The 22,885-nt window shown below is 37.9% G+C and overlaps 2 protein-coding genes and 1 long non-coding RNA gene across 3 annotated transcripts; 2 read left to right on the top strand and 1 right to left on the bottom strand.

The window, feature by feature from the left end:
* Nucleotides 1-1,449: 1,449 nt before the first annotated feature.
* LOC113324028 (F-box protein At3g07870-like) lies at nucleotides 1,450-2,316 on the bottom strand. Its single transcript, XM_026572368.1, has one exon. The coding sequence runs from the start codon at nucleotides 2,314-2,316 to the stop codon at nucleotides 1,450-1,452; it is 867 nt and encodes a 288-aa protein (XP_026428153.1).
* A 625-nt stretch (nucleotides 2,317-2,941) lies between these two features.
* On the top strand, nucleotides 2,942-3,637 carry LOC113321136. Its single transcript, XR_003346489.1, has 2 exons — nucleotides 2,942-3,200; nucleotides 3,281-3,637. It is a non-coding gene; the product is annotated as an uncharacterized LOC113321136 (long non-coding RNA).
* A 12,846-nt stretch (nucleotides 3,638-16,483) lies between these two features.
* LOC113324027 lies at nucleotides 16,484-19,683 on the top strand. Its single transcript, XM_026572367.1, has 3 exons — nucleotides 16,484-17,660; nucleotides 19,078-19,347; nucleotides 19,484-19,683. Exons 1-3 carry the CDS (start codon nucleotides 16,484-16,486, stop codon nucleotides 19,681-19,683), a joined length of 1,647 nt encoding a protein of 548 aa, XP_026428152.1.
* Nucleotides 19,684-22,885: the final 3,202 nt, after the last annotated feature.

The raw sequence follows: 22,885 nt of genomic DNA, 5'->3' as shown, positions 1-22,885 counted from the left end.
TTAACCCTAAAACTACTGTGAGGTCGAGGCCCTAAATAAATGCGTAATATAGGGCACCTTTTTGCGGGAGGCCCCACGGGGAAAATATCTGAGAAAAATACCCTTTCTGGGGCATTAGTATCACATGACAGCCATTGGATCTGGCCACAAGATTTTCCACGATCAATCGGGAATTAGTGGAGGAGTGTAGCAGCTGTTGCTTGCACATTGTAACCAACTTAGTGAACAACAAGTGATGTTGCCTGTCAGCCTGTGTCAGTTGGCTCATTTCCAGACTCCAGCAATCATTCACAATAGTATATGGTGACAGTTAATATACAAATTGTGCACTCATGTCTTGGGTGTACTTACTAGAATCCGGAGGCATGCGCACACTAAAATGGATCTTAGTTTATTCTCAGTTCTCAAGTGATTTAATTTTTTTGCTTCTAAAACGAGACTTATTGGCATTGGAAATGTTCCTGATTTACTAAACTGGGCAAATCTTCTTGGGTGTGCTATAGATCAGCTTCCATTCTCATATCTCGGCATGCCATTAGGAGCTAAGCAGGGTCTAAAGCTTTATGGGATCCTATCATAAAAAAATAAGCTTTATGGGATCCTATCTTCAAAAAATTTGATACTACATTGTCTTCTTGGAATCAATGTATATTTACTTTCTAAAAGAGGTAAACTAGTGCTTCTCAAGTGCATTCTCTCGTCCTTGCCACTTTACTTCTTTTCCATTTTAAGACTCCTGCCGCAGTTACAAAGATTTTATTAAAGAAGATGAATTGAAAAACAGTGTGTTCACCTAAAAGCAATTTAGAAATGAAAGACAGTGATTATAAGCTAGATCAGTAGTAAATATTCCAATAGAAAACATTAATATTATCACTGGAAATTTAAAGTTTTTTTTTAGAGCATTCACTTAAAGTAAATGTCGGGACGAACTCCGAAACATAAAAGCAATCATGATCTTACTTTTTTGAATGTTTAACAATTCTTCAAACTTTTGGAATCTCTTAATCTGCATGTTCTTCTTCGTGGGATCCGTTCGCCATGATCGTTAACATTATAAGCTTGAAATATTGGTCTCCACGAATCCTTCAAAGAAGTAACATTAATTTCTCCCAAATCTTTTAAACATACAACGCTCTGAATGTGAGGAATTACTTCAATGTAAACACATCCTGCACCATATTCCCGACGTTCCCAAAGTTTGTTTAAGGTTGAAGCATTGGGGTCATAGCAACAGAGTCTTAAGCCTAAAGGTGCCTTGAATTGTCCATACAAGGGAAAAGTTGTGAAGTTTTTTTCATCCCATCACAGAACTTCATTGTTCCTCGTGATTGTAAATAGTGTAACATTTGACTCTTCATACGAATCATACCGTATGCTGAACTCCTTAATCCAGCCTGCCGAACTATTGTTGTGTTCGTTTTGTTTCCGGTTACACACTTTCATGGCTTAACCAGTACCGGAGTTCTTGTATACCCATATGTCGATGCAAGAAGATTCACAGTTTGTATAGACCAGATACAAATTATTGTTCCCTCCAAGTAATTTATCTGGAGAACCAGAATCTGGCAATTCAATGTGACGGAGCGTCTCCCCTTCTAAATAAAAGGCCACAATCTGACTTTGTTCTTCTTCTTGTAAACGACCACTAACGCATTCGTGCAACCAGTAAAGCGCTCCATTTGCATAGACACCGGAAGAATAATCATATCCGTCACGATCGAAGCAGCTGATAAATCCAACATATCTCCACTTACATCCCCCAACGGTATATACTTGAATATGTCCTTCTTGATTCATATGATTAAAATGTATCGTAACAACCTTGTATTTATTAGTCTTAGGGAAATAACCAAACCCATTTGACACGCTACCACCAGGATATTTAGAAGTGTTATACTGGGGAAGAAAGACACATTCTCCAGTTAACGGATTGCAGATTTGAGAAGGCACTGGACCTAGGTCAACAGCTTTGCCAAAACAAACCAAATAATTGCAAGACCCGACAATGATATCTTTTGGATGGAATGTCGACGTAAAAAATATGCCATGTTCTATCTCCGAACGTGTCTTGTCAGAGTGGTAATAGTTTATCTTTGCGTGATCATAATGATCATACTCATCTTCATAGAAAAGTTGTCTCCTAACCCTAACTTTACTTTCGGCATGAGAAAAACGGAAAAGAAAACCAGACCTTTCAGTTTTCTTACGAAGGATTGCTCTCCAAGTTGTGCATACACGTTTGGCATGTAAAGCTGGCTCCGTAGGTAATCGAGAAAGTATGTTTTCCAAGAGATCACTGTGCAGATTCTCCATAATGCATGCAGGTGTCGTTGTCAGTTATGTCCTGACCAATTGTGTCCACTAAATTTTTCTCCTCCGGTATACATTAGTAAATTACATATTTCTTGTAACCCTAATTAAAACTTCTTCAAAACTTCAGGACAGGGACCCAAGCGGCCAAGGTGATGCTGCTAACACATGCTCCTCAAGGAGAACCGAGAAAAATCCAATGAATCTACACGACAGCCATGAGATTGTAGACTTATATTAAGTACAAAAGCTTACAGTAAAGTTCCGGAAGTCCATTTGACTATCCATGACCAGACCTGAAGCCTCTTGGATTGTTTGAATATGACCCAAACTGCGTAACTTGAAAACTGCCCGGCCCTTGAAGTATCTGGATTCCGGATGGAAGACTCTTTCACATCATTGCAAGTGCTGGCTTGATTGTTACTTAAACGTATTCTAATTCATTTTTGTATATAAATCAACTCTCTAAATTAAATGAACCAATCAATGTTGTGCATTTGCTGATACGACTCAATCAACATTCTAGAAAATCATTCTAGAATATGTAACTAGTTTAAAAGTCTTTGCCATCCTTATCATCCATATACAATTTCTCCTTGACCTTCCTTGAATGAAATTTCCGATGAAAGTTACAAACTCCTAAGCTATTAATGGATGAGGATATTACATGTACTAGATAAAAGCGAACATAAACTGAAGGAAAGCCAAAAGAAGATAAATGAAGAAATCATCGTTTAGGGATGTATTGTCTGTTTGCTGTTTCGTGGTACTAGTAATAGTAGAGATATCGATGATGCATAATAATCATTTCTTTGGTTATGGAGTAGCAGACAACTGCGCCGAGGTCCTCTCCACTTACCACCGTCCATCGGCAAGTTTCATCCAAGGTATGTGTATATGTATGATTTAGGAAACACATGCATATTTTTAATTGCAATCGCCAATTTAACTTGTTAATAATAACCAGTGAAACAATACTTGGACATCCGCTCAAGAAAGCTGATTAGTGGCAGAAGGAAGTTAGTGGAACCGCCGAAGACAGGAGACCCACCTCCCCGTTCTAATCCGCCAGGGCCCGTGAGTGCTCCCGTGGACAGGTGAACTCTCCCATGATTAGTCTTGAGTGTATTATGTACATGTCGGTCTCTTGGGGTGCAAATTACTAGAAACCAGAGGCATGCACACCTAATAATGCTTGTTAGATTGAATAGAGTGGGCTTTCAATTTTACAGAAAAGCATGCGCGTACCCATTTTTAACATTGTATCCAAGTACTTAGTTGTTGCTTTATTTATTTTTGCATGTTGAATTGTTTCATTTTCTAATTGTAAGCATCAACTTCAGTTGTTGAGGCTTCTTGGAAACTAAAATTCAGTACCCCTCAAACTTGGCCCAACAACTAAAATCCTTATTCTCGGATTTATTTCATTGGAATTACGAAGTTTTCGGTAATATCCACAAAAATATAAAAAAATTGATTACCAGGATAGAGAATATTCACAATTCGGGAAATATTTCTACCAAGATAACAATTCTCAAGGATTTACAAGAGGAGCTTGGGAAATGGTATGAAATTAAAAATAATTATTACCACCAGCTCTCTCGTGATAAATTTTTCAAGGAATACGATCAAAATACTGAGTATTTCCATGCTTCAGCTTCCAGTAGGAAAAAAATCAATGCAATCCACACCCTCAGAGAACCCTCAGGTCTTTGGATCTCAAATAGAGAACAACTAAATTCCCTTCTTATAAACCATTTCACCCAGATTGGAACCTCGAATATGAGTAATTTATAATGTCGTTTTGTCGGAAATAATTAAACCTTGTATCTCCAATGAAGAAAACTTTACCTTAACTCAAATCCCATCTCGAGAAGAAATTTGGTCTACTCTATTCAATATGAATCCTTGGGTTGCTCCTTTCCCGGATGGTTTTCAACCGGGCTTTTTAAAAGCAAATTGGGAAATTTTAGGGCATGATATCACCTACACGATCCAGGAGTTTTTTAATACAGGAGTTTTTTAAAACATGAGTTTTTGACCAGGATTTAAATCACTCTTTCATTACCCTTATCCCAAAAACCACCACTCCTCAAACTCCGAGCGACTTTAGACCCATCAGCCTCAGTAATACGGTCTACAAACTTATCTCAAAAATTCTCGCAAATAGATTAAAGCCCATTTTAAACAAAATCATTTCCCCAAACCAATCCTCTTTTCTTCCAGGAAGACAAATCACCAACAACATCATCATTGCTCATGAGCTAATTCACTCGATGAAAACATCAAAGAAAAAGAATGGTTTCTTAGCGCTAAAATTAGATCTTTCTAAAGCGTTTGATAGGGTTGAGTGGCCACTTATAAAAAAGGCGCTATCCTCGTTCGGGTTTAGCGATACCTGGGTCAACCTAATTTCTCAATGCATCTCCACTACTTCGTTTGCAATCCTCCTAAATGGCTTCCCAGGTCCAATTTTCAATACCTCAAGAGGTCTCAGACAAGGGGACCCTCTATCCACCTATCTTTTCCTCATTAGCATGGAGATCCTCTCCAGAATTTTAGAAAAGGCTACCTTAGAGAAAAAATAATCAGCGCTAAAAATAAACAAAAATGCACCAACCATCTCGCACCTTTTCTTTGCCGATGATTGTTTCTTCTTCACCAAAGCCGACCTGGGAGAAGCAAAAAATCTTCTAGATATCCTATCCTCATTCGGGGAGAAATGGTAAACCTCCAAATGGTAAACCTCCAAAAATCCGGAATTTACTTCAGCCCAAAAATCCATCCCAAACATGGGAAAATAATAGAAAAAATTCTAAAAGTTCCCCTGATGACGAAAAAAGATAGATACCTTGGAACCCCCTTTATTTTCGATAGAAATAGAAAAGATAATTTTGAACCTCTCCTACAAAGATATTACAACACCCTTCAAGGTTGGAAGGCAAAATTGCTATCTCAAGCGGGAAGAACAGTTTTAGTACAAGCTACTCTTCAATCTTACCCCACTTACCAAATGCAAATGTTAGCTCTTCTCAAAGAAACTTTGGATAAACTAGACAGAATTCAGAGAGATTTTTTGTGGAAAAAAGGCGATTCCAAGAAGAAAGGTGGATATATATAAGGGCGTGGAATAATATGTGTAGACCTAAATCTCAGGGAGGATTGGGCATCAAGAAACCACACAAGTTTAATATAGCTCTGCTCACAAAGCTAGCCAGTAGATTATTAATTGAAAAAGACCAATTATGGGTAAAACTTTTAGCAGCGAAATACTTCGATAACGGAAACCCAATGGAACCAACTAGAAACTATGAACTTTCTTGGATATGGACAAGCATTCAAAAAGGTCTGAATATTATCAAAGGAAATTACACTTGGCAAGTGAAAAATGGAGACCAGGTGAAGATTTGGGAAGACAATTGGATACCCAATAAAGATATCGTGAACCAACCAATTGATAAAGAAGAATCCTTACCACAGAAAGTCAAAGAGCTATTAAATGCAAAAGGAGAGTGGAACTGTGATTTAGTAACTAACTTATTCACCCCCGAAATAAAGGAAAAGGTTCTGACAATTCCCCCTAGAATAGAAGATTCGGATAAAATTAGATGGAAACACCATGATTCAGAGGTCTTCTCGGCAAAAAATGTATACAATTTTTTGATAAATCAAGCCCAGGATAATGAGAACGACAAGGATTTCCCCTGGAGATCTTTATGGAAAATACAAATTATCCCAAGAATTAGACTATTCATCTAGAAGTTAATTCAAAAGGCCTTACCCACAAAAAGTAGACTGGCAGCACACAATTCGGAAATCTCGCCAATTTTCCCCATGTGCAATTCTCAAAAGGTGGAAACGGAAATACATCTTTTCAAAAATTTCCCCTTTGCGAGGGCCATATGGTTTGGGTGTTCTCTAGATGCAGCAAATACGCAAATTTTCACAGCTTCGATTGAGGAATGGGTTAAAACTTGGATTGAAGACCCAAATTTCTCACAGTTCAAGGAAAAATATCTACTATTATGTGGTTTATTTGGAAATACATATGTGAGGTAGTTTTTCAACAAACAAACCCATATCCCATAAGACTGATCGAAAAAATCAAAAATTATATGAAAGAGGCAAACACAAACGACAGTCCTTTAACTAAAAAAGGAAATAAGACTAATAGATCATCTTGGTCGGACTTCAATTCAGATTGGATAATATTTGTTGATGCTGCTTTTAAAAAGGAGGATCTTTCTATGGGGTACGCTTTCATACGTTACTCAACTGACCAAGAAGCGTTCATGCATATATCAGTGGGTTCAGAGTTGGATTTAACAGCCGTCCATGCAGAAGTAAAGGCGCTCCTACGAGCTTTGAAATGGTTAGAAGAAAATCTCCTCTCAAGTGTTACAATAGCTACAAATTGCAAAATCTTGGCTGATTCTATCAACAAATCCGGTGAGGTCACTTCTTGGGTTACTGAGAATACTGTTGAAGAGATTATGCAAATTCTAAAAAGACTTCCTCAAGCAAAAATCAGGCAAATAATTAGGGACCATAATGCTGCGGCGGACTCGATAGCTAAAGAAACGAGGATTTCGGGATCCCAACATAAGACTAGCCACATTCACTAGAAAGTCAAAAAGGAGAGTATCATCTCCAATATATTTGCAAAAAATGAAATTGTAGAATTATTGTACAATATCTTTTAGTCTTTATATAATTTCGTTTTCCATCAAAAAAAAAATAATTGTAAGCATCAGCATTGTACCAAATTGTGCCCTTATATACCCCAAAATCTACCAAGGTACAACCTAAAATTAGCCACATCCAATGATCGATAGTTAAGAATATGAGATTAAGATCCAAAATTTGTCCTCTCCATATGGCCCATAAAATTGACTTGTACCCAAAGTTTTCCAAATAATCCAAAATCTGCCATGCCGCCGCTTGACCTAAAATTCACTAGGAACCAACGATTTGATTACTCGATACGAACCAAAATCTGCCACACAAATTACACAAAACTTGCGAACAAAAAATTGTTCAAAAGAACTGAAATTTTTTTGGCGGCTTAATATTTCTAAAAATTTTCTCAGTGGCTTTGTGATGTCAAACCAATACCATGACCAAAGTTTTTCCTGTGACGTCAAACCAACACGGTAATTAAGCCAGGTTTTCCTCTCTAACATAAATTACCATGAAATAGCTCAGAATTATCCCTGTGATCTATGTTTGTACCCATAAATAATTCCGACCTCTAAACACGATGATTTTATGATGTTGAGGAAAACAGGGTTAATGACATGAAACAAGCATGAAGATGAGAGTCAAGAATTTTACGTGGTTCGGCAAGTTTTGCCTACATCCACGGACGAATTTTCCTAGGGAGAGATATTTTATTGGTCTGATTACAATTGGTTTTTGATCCCTTTTAGGGTTTGTCCTCTATCTTTTTTCCCCCACTTCTATTAGGATTATAATTCCCCTTATTTACACAGTTGTGAATTCGGGTCTCCCCTTAAATGCCAGGTAGGCATAAATTGTATTAAGTTTCCCTTCATGCCTCCGGGCCATACCATGCATGCTTCCTGCATTAAATTGTATTAACCTACCCTGCATGCCTCCTGGCATAAATTGCATCAACTTTCCATGCATGCCTCCTTGTATTAATTCTGCATGTCTCCTTTCTGTTGTTTGACTGCGACTGTCAAGCTTTGAATGGTGTGACCTGCTGGCAGACTGGCTTAACTGTTTGACAAGTATAACGAGGGCTGGAAGTATGGATGGAGGATTCCGCCTATGTACATGGCTGAGCAACATGGACGAGGGACATGCCCGGGGGAGATGGCCGAGGACATGGCCGGGGGACATTCCAGGGGAGATGGCCGGGAACTGGTTGGCAGCATCGCTGGTAACATGGACTAAAACTGGCAAGAAGCGCGACTGGAATTTCGGTTTCGATGGTTGACTGACGGCTGAATTTTTCCATTGACCGTATTTTGACTTTGTCCACTGACCGGTCGTTGACTTTACGAAACGCTTGGACTAGCTGGTAGCTACGTCGGTTGGCTGGATAGCAGGCTTGGATGACGGACAGAAGGTGATTCAAGTAGCAATTTGTCCCATTATGTGGAATTTTTACTCAGGTACAAACATCGCCCCCTCTTAACCTCCAACTTGTTGGGGGTTAAGAAAATTTCGTTTTCCTTGTTCAATGACAAAATTCTCCCCCAAGTGTGGATTATTGCTACTGAAGTGAGTCTATTGTGATTGGAAGATCGGCGGGGAACAGTTGAGCATGAACCATTGTTGTATGTAAAAAATAGAACGAAGCGTTAACTGGTCTGCAACGGAAACGTGATACTGGAGCGGAGTAGTGTTGAAAGTGAGTTGTAGTTGTTGATGTAAAACTAAATTGTGGCAGTTGCGTAGAACTAGACTGGTGATAGTTGTTGGAAAAGACGAGCTATATTTGAATTCAATCAGCTGGAATCTGTGTCAGCTGTTGTTGTAAGCGAAACTTGAATTTGCATATTGTCAGTAATTTCCGACCAAACTGGGTAGCAGTAGCTGTTGATACTAAACTGCTGGAAGCTACAGGCTGAGATGCGACAATCACGAACGAAAAGGAAGCAGCCATTAGTGATACCCTTCAATCATTAGGATGGTAAAATAATTTGTGCGCCGCTAGACCTTCTAGCGATCTTGGATTTGCTATCGGCTTTGACAGCGATCTTCATATGTCGTTAATAGTTAAATGAATCAGGATAGCAGTGATGTAAAACTAGACCACAACAGTTGATGTAGAACTGGAATGCAATGACTGTTGTAAAATGGACTGCGACAACCATATAAAATTTCTCTGCATCAGTAATGAGAAAAACAGGATTGCAACATCTTCGAGCAAAGTTGGACTGCAATATCTATGATCAACTGGACTGTAGGAGATGTGGCTAAGTTGCACAACGACAGCTGTGATCAGCTGGACTGCAGGAGCTACGAACAATGATGGAATGTAGCAGCTTCGATCATCTGGAATACAACAGCAAAGAGAAAAGATGGAGTGTAGCAGCTTTGATCTGATGGACTGCATCATCAATGAGCAAAGCTGAACTGCACAAGTTGCGGGCAACGCGACACTATATCAGCTAGACAACAGGAGCTGCGAACAAAGCTGGACTGCAGCAGCTTCGATCAGCTAGACTGCAGCAGCAACGAGCAATGATGTTGTGCATCATCTTTAATCAGATGGACTTCATCATTAATGAGAAAAGCTGCACTGCAGAAGCTGCTATAATCTAGACTGCAGGATTTGCGAGTAAAACTGGACTATATGAGTTGCGTCCAACTGAGTGCAGCAGTTGCGAGCAAAATTGGACTACATCAGTTGCGTGCAACTGAGTGCAGCAGTTTCCAGCAAAAATGGACTACAGCAGCTTGATCAACTGGACTGTAGCAGTTGCGGGCAACGCGGCACTGCAGCAGCAGGAACTTAGGAATTGGACTACAACAGCTTGATCAACTGGACTGTAGCAGTTATTAACGTTTCTGTTTGCGATAATTTCATCAAAATATTAGGGTGTATGGTCGCCCCCTCTTAATCATGTAACTCGTTGAAGGATTAAGAAGTTTGGGTTACCTTTTATTTCGATTTCCAGCAGCTGAATTTCGCATCGCATTTACGTGCTACATAACTCTCCCCCAAGTGTGTGGAGTAATACGCATCTCGCTTCAGAAGAGTTACTTTAGACCATGAAGTGTTACATATCTCGCCCCCAAGTGATGGTCAGTCACGTTGAAGTGACATGCAACTCACCCTCAGAAGATAGTGATTATCATGCTGCGCAATGCTCGCACAAGGGTGCACTTCCTTGCTGCATCTCGCTCGCGCATGAAATTTTGAAGCTGTCTGCTATCTGTAATTCGCACGGGGGCCAATCCCACTATTCCAGATGCGCGTAGAATTGAGATGTGTGCACCTCCTCGTGATAAAATTCTCGCCATATTATAGGTGTCCCATTGAATAAAAGTATGAATGATTAGATGGAAAGATGCAAAAATATGTAAATTGTATACGCACCATATTAAAAGTGTTATTGCGACTTCATTTATGAGGTGATTAGGATTTCCACTGGCTATGTTGATGTTTTCCAGCGACGATGACTAGTGCAGTTGGCTTAGCGTCTTGGCTTGTTGATGAAGGATTATGGTTTGCGTCATAGCTTGACTCAGCAACTAGATTTGTCTGCGGGACTGGAATGCACCACTTGAATTAAAACTGGATTGAAGAAAGTTTCCATGGAAATGTATTTCAGCATCTACGATCAGCTGAACTATAACAGTTATAGGTAAAAATGGACTGAAGCAGTTGCTGAGAAACTGGACTACAAAAGTTCGATCAAATGGACTGTAGCAGTTGTGAGGAAAACTGGAGTGAAACCGAATAATGGCTTCATTTGGTGATTAAATACGTCATCTTCGATGTCTCCGCCCCAATCTCAAAACATAAGTGTTCTGTAATCGTTGAAATTTCACCCTCATGATGTTGGAAATTTATATGCGATTTCAACGAGACGAAAATCGCTCAATTTGGACGTACGATAAAGAAGTTATCGAACAAACAAAATTGCATGTGGAGTAAGTCGGGTTGAATAGATTGTTGTCGGGGCAGGATTGGTGCAACTTCTACTGACATGGCGGTAAGTTGCTAATGTGGAAACTTGTATGGAAAGAAGTTAGATGACGTGGCACCCGGTTGACGATGTGGTACTAACATGTTGATGATGTGATCCGTTTTTTAATGGATTTGCTCGGTGAGCACATTGCTCCAAAAATGTTAATGATGTAGTTGCTCCAAAAATATTCTCCCTTAATTATAGAAATTTTACCTTCTTGATGTAGGATATTGAAATACGATCGCAACGAGCCAAAATCATCCAATTCGGACGTCATATGAAGGAGATATCAAATAAACAAGATTGATGACCAAGCCCAAAAATGGGTATAGTTGGATAAGCCCATGAAGTGCGGCCGAAAAATCCTCAAGCCAACTAAACTGGGCTGACAAATCCATCGCGTCAATAGCTCGAATCGGCTGGTGGATCAGTTTGACTGGCTCGCTTGGGTGTAAATATCCAACAGTGCAAAGTGGTGGGGCTGAAATATCATAGGGCTACTGAAGTAAGCTACCTCGCGAAGCACAAGATTTGTGATGCCGGAATGAGATGGTCAGACGGAGAGTAGGTCGCCGGGTCGAGCCGCCGGTGTTGGCCGCGGACGATACCGCTGGGGCGAGCTGCCGGAAAATTCCGCCGAAAATTGTCGTCATTTGACTGTTGTTGTTCACGTTGTCGGAGAAGTGGACCGGAGCCGGAGAAGATGACGGAACCGGGGTTGTTGACGGCGTTGGAGCTCTAGTAGATAGCATCAACGTCTGCTGATGTCATGGTGATGCTGGCCCAATGACTTCATGATGAAGTAGTTAACGGCGTCATTACAACGTTAATAAATATGTGACGACGTTATGTAAGTAACGGTATATGCTGACGTCGTTGAGAATATACTGACGTTAACGGAAGTGAGTGATCGAAACTTCCAACGTGGGTGAACAGGCCTCTGAAGTGGGTTAAAGCAACTTAATGTGGGTGAAAAACACCGTTGATAGAAATTGGATGTGGGTGTACGGAACCTCTAACGTGGGTGAACAGCAAAGCTGCCGAATTTGTCTGCTCGGGCATGGCTGCCGGCTTTTTCTGATTTTTTTTTTTTTTTGAAACTTTCCGCGACGTATTTTTAGAACTGTGGTCTTTGCCTTCGGATTTGTTGTTACAAATTTTGGGAAATGTTATCTTTTCCATCAAAGCTTCTTGCAACGGTGTTCTACTTGAACTTTCAACAACAGTTTTCTGTGTCTGTTACTATCTCTCACGAATCTTTCTTTGGACTTTTAGCAACGGTTCTGGACACTGTTGTCGTTTCTCATGAACTCTTCCGCCACTGTTTTTACTATACTTTTGTTACTATTTCTGGAACTTTTTTAGATTCTTTTCCGGGGATCTTCCTTAGGGTTTTCCGCTCCCATATCTGTCGTACATGCAGATGGCGTTATTGATGTAGATAGGCGATGCATGCGGATAGAGATGTAGGTATATAGACATCCTTGCGAACATGGTAATAGTGATTTCAACAAACTTCACACTCGAGCATGTTACCGCTACATTACCTGGCAATCGATTTCTTCAAACTTTTGACTTGTACATGTTGCAGATCGAACATCCTGGCAACAATTTTGATGATGCTTTCACTCAATCTTTTCTACGTACCAAGCGTCCTGGATACAGTTTCATCGAACTTTGTAGTGATGCAGTTTTGGTAATAGTTACAGCAAACTTCGAACCGCGAATTAGGACTGCAGCAGTTGCGATCAATTAGACTGCAGTAACTGCGATTTACTGGATAGCAGCAGCTGCGATCAGCTGGACTGCAACAATTTCAATCAAACTGTACTGCAGCAGTTACGATCAACTGGACTATAACAACGATTTTTGACGACGTTCAAACTGCTTTTTCACAGACACGATTTAGAAGCTTTCTGTACTACTTTTCTCAACGGGAAAACATGATTCCTTTTATCGTAAACCCCTTAGTCGGCGCCAATGTTTGTACCCAGAAATAATTTCGGGCACTAAACACGATGATGGTGAGGAAAACAGGGTTAATGACATGAAACAAACACGAAGATGAGAGACAAGAATTTTACGTGGTTTTTTTAGCCGGGGACATGGCCGGGGGAGATGGTCGGGGGACATGGCCAGGGGACAATGCCTGGGGGAGATGGCCAGGGACATGACCGGGGGACATTCCCGGGGGATATGGCCGGGAACTGGTTGGCAGCATCGCTGGAAACATAGACAAAAACTGGCTAGAAGCGCGAATGGAATTTCGGTTTCGATGGTTGACTGACGGTTGACTTTTTCCATTGACCGGATTTTGACTTTGTCCACTGACCGGTCGTTGGCTTTACGAAATGCTTGGACTAGCTGGTAGATACGTCGGTTGGCTGGATGACAGGCTTGGATGAGAACCAGAAGGTTATTCAAGTAGCAATTTGGCCCATTACGTAGAATTTTTACTCATGGTACAAACAATCTAAAATCTGGCTCATAACTAAAGTGCATATCTATACCATGAAAGATGTACATAACTTCCTTGAGTGTATCCTGAGCAAATGCTACGGAATAGAACTATTTTCATACATACGTGCGAATATTTACATTATCCATTGGCGAATATTTGGAGCATATCCCATTGATTAGTTCATGGCAACTTAATCAGATGCCCATAACGGCTAGAAGGCTAGAGAGGATTATAGAAGTAGTGAAAAAAATACAGTATGATTTTAGATAATGGATTAGGTTAATTTAGCTACCAAAACATTAAGTAATACTAACTAGGGGCGGTTCTTCTTGTCCTTTTCCATTCATCTTGTCTGAGATGTCTGCCGTTTAACTAGACCCCTTGTTTAGTAGGTCGTTTGTTTAACTAGCTCTTGATTAATTCAACATTACACTAAAATCGAAACTAATAACGAAGTTTTAATCATTTTCAAAGATAGGTTTATTCTTTCCTCTTTTTCAAGATCTATTTTTTTCTTCTTTTGAGGTCTTTTTAAATCGGTATGTCCAGATTCCAGCATTGTTCTATAAATTAATTTAGGATGAGGGGATCTTAATTCCACGTAAATTAGGTTATCAAGTCTTGGATTTCAATTTTTTAAGTAGAATATCTTTTAAAGAAGGTCTAAGAAGTTCTCTCTTTCTCCTTCTCCCTCACCTTCACAGATGAAAAATCTAACAACCACGAATGGATCTTTGCTAAGATGATGGAAATGAATTATCATATATATACTTTTTCTTCAGATTCTCGTGTTTTTCTTAATCTTCTCAGTTTTAATTGATCATGATTAATTATTAGTCATGTTTTCTCTTCTTAGATGAACTTTGTTTTGCATATATCATCTAACCATACTCCTTTGATAATAGTCTTAAACTTATAGTTCCTTTTCTGTGTCACTCTTTTTGGTCACTACTCACTATTCTTCTCTTGTTTGTTTCTTGTTTCACATTCCTTATGGAGTGATTTCTTACAGGGCCTCTTTTATTCATCACATCATGAGGGTCATCCATTTTTGGACTTCAATCTCGATAATACTCCTTCTTCTTTCAGTATGGTGATCTTTGAGTGAAGTTTCGTCAATCCAGTATGCAGCAGTATTGCCAAACATCTTAACAAAGATGGAGAATTATAGTATGTACCAGTATTATGTTCTTTATCATGTTTATGATTTAAATGATAACTTCAAATACAACCTACTTCAAAATCCGATTCAAAACCAATGTGTTAACCCAGTTCGCCCAAAATTCAAATCTCTAAACTTTCCCTCTTTGAAGGTCAGTTACAGCCGGATTATTAGTCTCAAGCCGAAATTAGCTCCTTTGAGAATCCATTCTTGGTCAAATCCCCCGGATACTGAGTCTAGTAGAATAATCTCCTTAGTCTATTCACAGAAACTACATTATCCGATAATAACTACTATACTCCATTTTAACAGAAAGTACCCCTATAAAGTTATTATCCTAACTTCATTCTCAAACCCTATATTTCACCACCAACCGATAATGGTTATTATTCTTCCAACAACTAAATCACTACTATACTGGCAAGATGCAAAACACCCAAATCAGAGACATTGCTGCTAGGAACTTTAGAAAAACTGTAGGTTCCAAAACTTCTATCTCCAAAGCTAAAGATGAATGGAATACTACTCCTATTGGGAAAGTTTTTGCGAAAGATCCTATGGAAACTGATACAGTAAGAAAAGAAGTTATTATTCTCTGGAACAGATTCAGAGTCAAAGATGTCCGCGATGTTGATAGAAATCTCATCTTATTCAAGTTTTTTACTGAAGACACGATGAATCACATCCTAATTAAGGGTCCTTGGAATGTCAACAAAAGTCATCTTTGTCTCCACAAATATGATGCTGCTATCCCTATCAAAGACTAGGTGTTCAGGCATCAAGAGTGGGACATCCAATTCAAAAATCTTCTTCCAGAACGCCACTCCATTGAAGTTGTCAGTGAAGCAATTGAGGAATTGGGTATTAAAATCTCAACAGACCCTGTAGATTGCAAGACTAAATCTGGATCTCAAATTAATGCTAGAGTCAGAATAGATCTCACCAAGACACTACATAGAGGAGGATGGTGGAACACTACTGCTGGTGGAGTTACCTGGGTTAAATTTCATTGGGAAAGACCACCACATAATCTTTGACCAAATTTTTATGTAATATACCATGATGAAAACGAATGTGCTAATGCATCTCATGATTTGATGTTAAGAGGCTTCACTAATGAACAATACATTAAATACTTTCATGAACTAGCTGCTTCCTATGAAGTAGAAATCTGTGAAGACTTTGATACCCTGTTGGAAAAAATTTGTGAAGCTACCCGTAAAAAAAGAAGAAGAGGATGCTGAAAAAGTTAAAAATATGGAAGAGGAGGAATATAGGAATGCCAAAGGTCTAGAACTGAAAACCTTACTGAAGTTATCATGGAACGCAATACTGGTAACATGCAACCTGCTAATAACACCGATGAAATGGAGCATGATCTTATAGAAGGAGTAACAGGAGATGGAGAGAACCCCCATGAGATGAATGAGGCCCATAACAACTCGGTATATTTTCGAAATCACTACTCTTTCATAAATTATTTTCTAAACCCTAAAAACAACATTTATTGCTGTGTTTTCCATAATTTTTCTTTAGACATCCGTACTGCATGGTTCTCCTACGTAGATATATTTAGATTTAACTTGATATCTAAGCTAAGTAAATCCTACATAGCTATAGTCATGAAAACTCTAAGCTGGAATAGTCATGGTATTTTAAGCAAAGACACTAAGGATTATTTGAATCATATAAATATCACTCATTCTCCTGATATAATATTTGATGGAAACCAAAATTAACGATGATAGGATTTTGGTTATCACCAATTTCCTCCAGATGCCTAATAAGTGTTTTGTCCCATCAGTAGGTCAGGCAGGTGGTATCATCTTGCTTTGGAAAGATGGCTTTACTGTAGAAATTTGAAATACCTCAACCAACATGATACATGCTCTAGTTAAAAATGATCCTAGTAAAGAAGAATGGTTTCTTTCTTGTGTTTATGGAACCCCTTATAAAAATGATCAGCCATCCCAGTGGAGATACATCCAAAGATTAAGTACTTCAGTGAATGTCCCTTGGGCACTCTTAGGAGATTTAAATATTACCATGAATGCTGCTGAAAGAAATACTTATTCTGAACCTTCCTCTACTGAAATTCTAGAGTACATCAAGTATTCTGACCTTCATGATCTAGGATATAGTGGAAACATGTTCACATGGATTAGTAATAGCCATGGAACAGGTAAAATAAAATCCAGACTAGATAGATCTCTAGTTAATAGTGAATGGATGTTATCCTACCCTAATACTACTCATCTTCCTATTAAAGGTTCAGATCATGCTCCCATCTTGTTAACTATGTATAGTAACTCTAGAAATTCTAGAAAATGTTGGAAATTTTTTGAGCATTGGCTTCAAAATGATGCTTGTAAGAATGAAATCTTGTCTTCCTGGAAAACTAACCTTTCAGGTTCTACATCATTCCTCTTAATTGATAAGCTCTCAAATACAAGATGTATTCTTTCTAAATGGAGTAAGGCAACTTATCGAAACATTCAGGCTAAGATTACTTTACTTCAAGAAGAATTGCCACTTCTTCAAGCTTCAGATATACAGGGCAACAATACTGAACAAGTTAAAAACTTGGAAATTGAAATAGATAAGCTTAATGAAATCCAAGCTAGTTCAAATATGCAGAAGTCAAAAGATCATTTTTACAATCATATGGACAGGAATTCTAAGTATTTTCATACAAGAGTTAATCACAGAAGAGACAAAAACAAGATAGATTCTCTACTTGCTCTAGATGGCTCTTGGTATCAACATAGAGCTTCTATAGAGAGTCTTCTCATCACACATTTCAAAAACATAAGTACTACCTCTCAACCAACTGATTGTTATCAATTCTTTCAATATATTTCTTCATGTATTACAGACCAAGATAATGAAATGCTGGCTAGGATTTCAGAAGATGTTGAAATTTATGATGCTCTTATGAAAATGAAACCTTGGACCAGTCCAGGGCCTGATGGATTCCCACCTGGCTTTTACCAAACTCAGTGGCAGATTGTGAAGGATGATGTTTGCAAGATGGTGAAGTCTTTTTTCAGCTCAGGTTATTTGCTCAAGAAAATAAATAATACAAGAATCATACTCATTCCCAAAGCTAGTGGATCTCACAAACCTGAGGATTTCAGACTTATTTCTCTCTGTAATACAATCTACAAGTTGATATCAAAATTTATACACTAGTAGAAAAATGATGATCCGTAACAGTTAAAAACTGTTACTGTATTATTTCCGTAACAGTTTTAGTTTTTTCTGCGGTGTTACTAAAGCCCCTGTTACGGAAAGTTTATAAAAGCTGTTACGGAAAGGCTATTGAAAAATGACTCATAAATTCTAAAACTATTATTGTTGGTAGTTTTCAGTAACACTTTATCAAATATATGTTACTGAATAATTTCTACTGTAACTATTTTACATAAAACCGTTACCGTTAGAAGTTTATTGTAACATGTTTGGGAACAAACTGTTGCTATTGTTTGAGTAACCGTAACAGTTTTTATTGAAACTGTCATAAAAACTGACAGTTTTTACTGACTACCATTACCTCCTCCACTAGCGCCACCACTACCTCCACCACCAGCACTGCAACAACCATCAACACTAGCATCTCCACAACCGTCACCACCATGTCCGCCGCGTCCACTACCATGAGTTGGTCTTCTTGGACATGAAATATAAACTCCATAAAAGTACACTTCACAAGATTCTACCTTGAGACCTATTGCATTAATTATAACTCTTGAACCACTCTTCCATGTTTTCCTTTTGTTTAATGTTATCCAAATAAAATATTTACTCTCATAAGACAGTAAACTATACCTCCACCACATTCGTCGTCACACCACGCAACTACAACACAATTTATATTTTTAATATTCCTACATATTTTTACAACTTGTTTATTATTTTGTGTTATATTCGATTTTTTCTCAAACCTTAGATAACAATCAATATGAGCCATGGCTAGCTCTCGTGCTTAGAACTTAATCAAGATGTTAAATTAATGTCAGTCCATAAGTAGTTATTTTTTTGAACCGGATACCCAAAAACTAGTTATACAAATAAATAATTTACATAAATATCACGATAATGTCAACTATGGTAACATATTAAACATGTTGCAGTAACATAGATATATAGTAACATTTAGTTTAAAAAACGTTACGATAATGCCAACTACGGTGACATATTAAATATGTTACGGTAGCAAAGGTATATAATAACAGTTGGTTTAAAGAACTGTAATGGAAATGGCGACATACGAAATATGTTACAGTAACATGGGTATATAGTAATACTTACTATAAAAACAGTTACAGTATACAACCTGGATGACATTATGTAACAGTTCTTACGAAAAGTGTTACTGTTATATTTAACTATCTAACATTTAGTAACAGGCATTTTACGAACTGTTACTTTATAAAAGTTTGAACTGTTACTAAATGTCACTTTTCTACTAGTGATAGCTCTCAGACTCAAGCAACACATGGTACAAATTATTTCTCCAATGCAGTCTGCATATGTGCCAGGTAGACTAATATCTGAAAATATTTGTCTTGTTCAAGAACTAGTAAAAGCAATGAAGAAAAAAGGAGGTAGAATTGGTCCTTTACCCTTAAAAATGGATATGTCTAAAGCCTTTGACAGGCTAGAATGGGTTTTTCTTGATGGGGTGTTAAAACAATTTGGTTTCTGCGATAAATTATGTCATCTCATTCATCAGTGCATCAGTACTACCTCAATTGAGATTATGATTAGTGAATCACTTTTTTCATCTTTCATTCCCACAAGGGGTATCAGTCAGGGAGATCCACTCTCTCAAGATTTCAAGATCTTCTCCCAAGATAAATCACCTTCTTTTTGCAGATGATTGCTTATTGTTCTGCAAAGCTAATCTGGTTCAAACAAACAAGTTGCTTCAAGTTATTGAAGACTTAAGTGCTTGTTCTGGTCAGCTTATTAACTTCCACAAATCAGTTTTCTTCTTCAATAAGAATACAAGTACTTCAAGTGCTCAGATTAGCAGTGGAAACCTACAAGTTAGACAGCTGAGTATCAGTGAATAAAAATACCTGGGATTACCTTTCTTTGCTGGTAGAAATAAGAGAATCCCTTTCTCTAATATGCAAGATAACATGGAAAATAGGTTGTCCAGGTGGGTGTCTGTCAATGTTTCTGAGGCAGGTAGGTTTGTTATGATCAAGAATGTGACAAATGCAATTACAGTGCACCACATGATCATCTTTAAACTGCCAGATACTACAATCAATTGTTTAAACTCTTCTCAACATAAATTTTGGAGGAATAAGAAAACAAACAAAGGAAATCCTGCAATTTCTTGGAAAAAGGTAAGTAAACCTAAAGAAGAAGGTGGTTGGAGATTTAGAGATCTCAAACTTTTTAACAGATCTTTACTGTCTAAATCTTCTTGGAAATTATGCACACATGATACCTCTATGTGTGCATTGTCTCTTAAAGCTAAATATTTCCCAGATGGGAAAGTTTTCAACATTAAAGAGAATCCTAATTCTACCTGGTCTTGGAGGAGTATAATCTCTGAGCTTATGTTTATCAAAAAATACAGCTGCTGGAGTATTGGGAATGGTCATAAGATAATGATATGGAGCTATAGATAGATCCCAGATCTACCTGATCCACCAACCCCCAAAGATGGTGCAGTTAACTATCAAAGTTGTACTTATCTTCATCAGTTGTTCACTGATTCTGGAGATGGAATTACTCTCTGATTTTCTCTTTATTTGAAGATACAACAGCCAGGTTGATTCTCAAGTTATCAATACACCCACAACATGAAGATAGGCTTGTTTGGACTTTAGAAAGAAGTGGGAAGTTCACAGTGAAATCTGCATATAGAAGAATGTTTGAAGATCAAAATGTTGGACAATCTCTAGATCAAAGGATGAAGAATATTTTCAAAAGAATGTGGAAACTCCCTATTCTCCCAAGAATAACTCAATTTTTCTGGAAATGTCTTCTAGATATCTTGCAGACAAGAGATAAGTTGTTTTATGAAATTCAGGATGGGAATTATGATTGCCCAATGTGTTCTCAAACCCTGGAGACATCTTCACATAGTATCCTGCATTGCAATGTTTCAAGAGAAGTTTGGTTTGCTGTTCTTGGCATTCATATTCAAGGAGATGCTAATTTGGTTACCTGGTGCACCAGCTGGTTTGATAAACTATCAGCTAATCTAATTCAGCAAGAAGACATCTGCAAAATATCCATAGTATCCTAGTGTTTATGGAACATAAGATGTGACACTCTGTTCAAGGGTTTGAAGATTTCTTTAGATTCAATCATTCACAAGTGCAAGCTGGAGATTGAGTTGTTTCAGAAGAAATCTGCAAAACTTCCTTCACAATCATCTAAACAGTGTAGAATTAATCTACACTGGAGTCCTACCCCTTTAGATTCCTTTAAAATAAATGTTGATGGTTCCTTTAATTATGATACTAAAAATGGTGGCATTGGACTTATATTGCGTGATTTTGCAGGTGAACATAGGGGATCCAAATGCATTTACTTAGAATCGGCATGGAGTCCAAAGCATGTAGAATGTAAAGGTCTCTAGGAAATTGTCAAGTGGACTGAAGATATGCAACTAGTGAAAGTTTACTTTGAACTGGACTCTCAAGTTGTAGCAGAAGCAGTTAACAAAGACAACAACAATGTGGACTGGAGGATTCGAAATATGCTTTTGGATATCAAAGCTTTCTTCTCTAGAAATAATTCTTGGCAGTGCAATTATGTACCCAAAAAAAATAAATAAGATAGCAGACATATTAGCTAAATTTGCTAGAATTTCTTTCATCAGTAGTGTGTGGTTAACATCTTCCCCTGATGCATGATGCATCCCACTGGCACCCAAACAACATCACTGGAAGCCGATATATCACCTAATCTTACAGACGACCTTATATCAGTTACATCCAAGTGATCCCATCACTACCTATTCTTTAAAAATTACTCCCACAGTCCCACTCCCTGAAATAGACTTGTGAGATTTTTCCACATGGATTGAGAAAAAACAAGTAACCATAGGTTACATGGCGAATGCTACAGGAATACGGTTACTAGCGCAGGAGCACCGCACACTTTACACTCTTATGGGCATTGTCATATATTTTACACCCGACCACCCACTACTCGCCAAACAAAATATCCAACTTTTATAAAGCTAGGGAGATGCGGTTGGATAATGGGCACTTTTAAATATTTTACAAAGTGCACGAGCAAACTTTCCCATCAAAAAACGTCACGGCTTACGTGAAACATAAACAAAGCACTTATTAGATTATTCTTCTCCTTTCCCTAAAGAATCGCCAATAAGCAATAAATACAAGAATGTGAATCATGATACATACATATTCAAGGTGGTTAGAGAGCCGCGACGCGATAAGGTTGGTTTTGGTTGTTTGGTCGGATGCAGCATCCAACAAAGTTAAAGTCAAACCCATATGCATCTAAATCTCATCAAGCCTAAAGCAATAACTACTATCCTATTCATTTGCCCAAAAGAGCCTAAAGGGGACAAACTCATGTACTATTTGATTAATACCCAACTTGGACTTAAATACATTCATTCAAGGCAAGTCAAAATGATCTATCTAGACTAGAGACACTTCCAATATAATAAGTCAAAATCATTTATAATAAGGAAAAAAGAAACAACGAAACTAAATTTTTAATTTCATTTTCAAGCAATTGAATTACAAAGGGAAAAAAAATGGCTGGAAATTTATAACACAATCAAAGTGAGACAAGAAGTCAACTAAATTCAGCTGCAACCACCAAGGATCTTCTGGATTTGGAGAGTCAATTGTATTGAAAAATTGGAGCCCCTAACAATTAAGTTCTGATGCATAAGTACTAGTAACTTGAGTTCCCATTGGTTAGGTGGTGTATAATAGACCAATAAAACCTTCATTTTCCTCTTCCATGAAGGTAGGATTTAAGTTGAAAATTCAGAAGAAAACATATAAGATTTGAATTTTTGCATTTTTAGTTTCAAATGGAGACTAAGTATGATATAAGTCTGTAAAAGTTACTTTTAAAAGTCTAAATTAGCTGATAAGATTTGTAATTTTGTTCCACAAAGGTAACCAAAACGCAAGAAGTAAAACAGGTTATGTTATTTATTAAGGTTTGACATTTCTCATTGCATGGTAGACATATTAGTAAACTGATTATACAGTTAAATGAAGTACAAAATATCTATATAGCTTAATTAATGCATGTAGTACG

This window comes from Papaver somniferum, chromosome 11 (genome assembly GCF_003573695.1).
Source record: "Papaver somniferum cultivar HN1 chromosome 11, ASM357369v1, whole genome shotgun sequence".
NCBI classification, from domain to species: Eukaryota; Viridiplantae; Streptophyta; class Magnoliopsida; order Ranunculales; family Papaveraceae; genus Papaver; species Papaver somniferum.
This window is presented reverse-complemented; position numbering and strand designations above follow the sequence as displayed.

Excerpts from the sequence above, each read along its gene's own strand:
- LOC113324028 (XM_026572368.1), bottom strand. The coding sequence starts at position 2,316 with ATGGAGAATCTGCACAGTGATCTCTTGGAAAACATACTTTCTCGATTA.
- LOC113324027 (XM_026572367.1), top strand. The coding sequence starts at position 16,484 with ATGATACATGCTCTAGTTAAAAATGATCCTAGTAAAGAAGAATGGTTT. Across the intron at positions 17,661-19,077 it reads GAAGTCTTTTTTCAGCTCAG|TGATAGCTCTCAGACTCAAG; the intron begins GTTATTTGCTCA and ends CTTTTCTACTAG. Across the intron at positions 19,348-19,483 it reads TCTCATTCATCAGTGCATCA|ATGATTGCTTATTGTTCTGC; the intron begins GTACTACCTCAA and ends TTCTTTTTGCAG.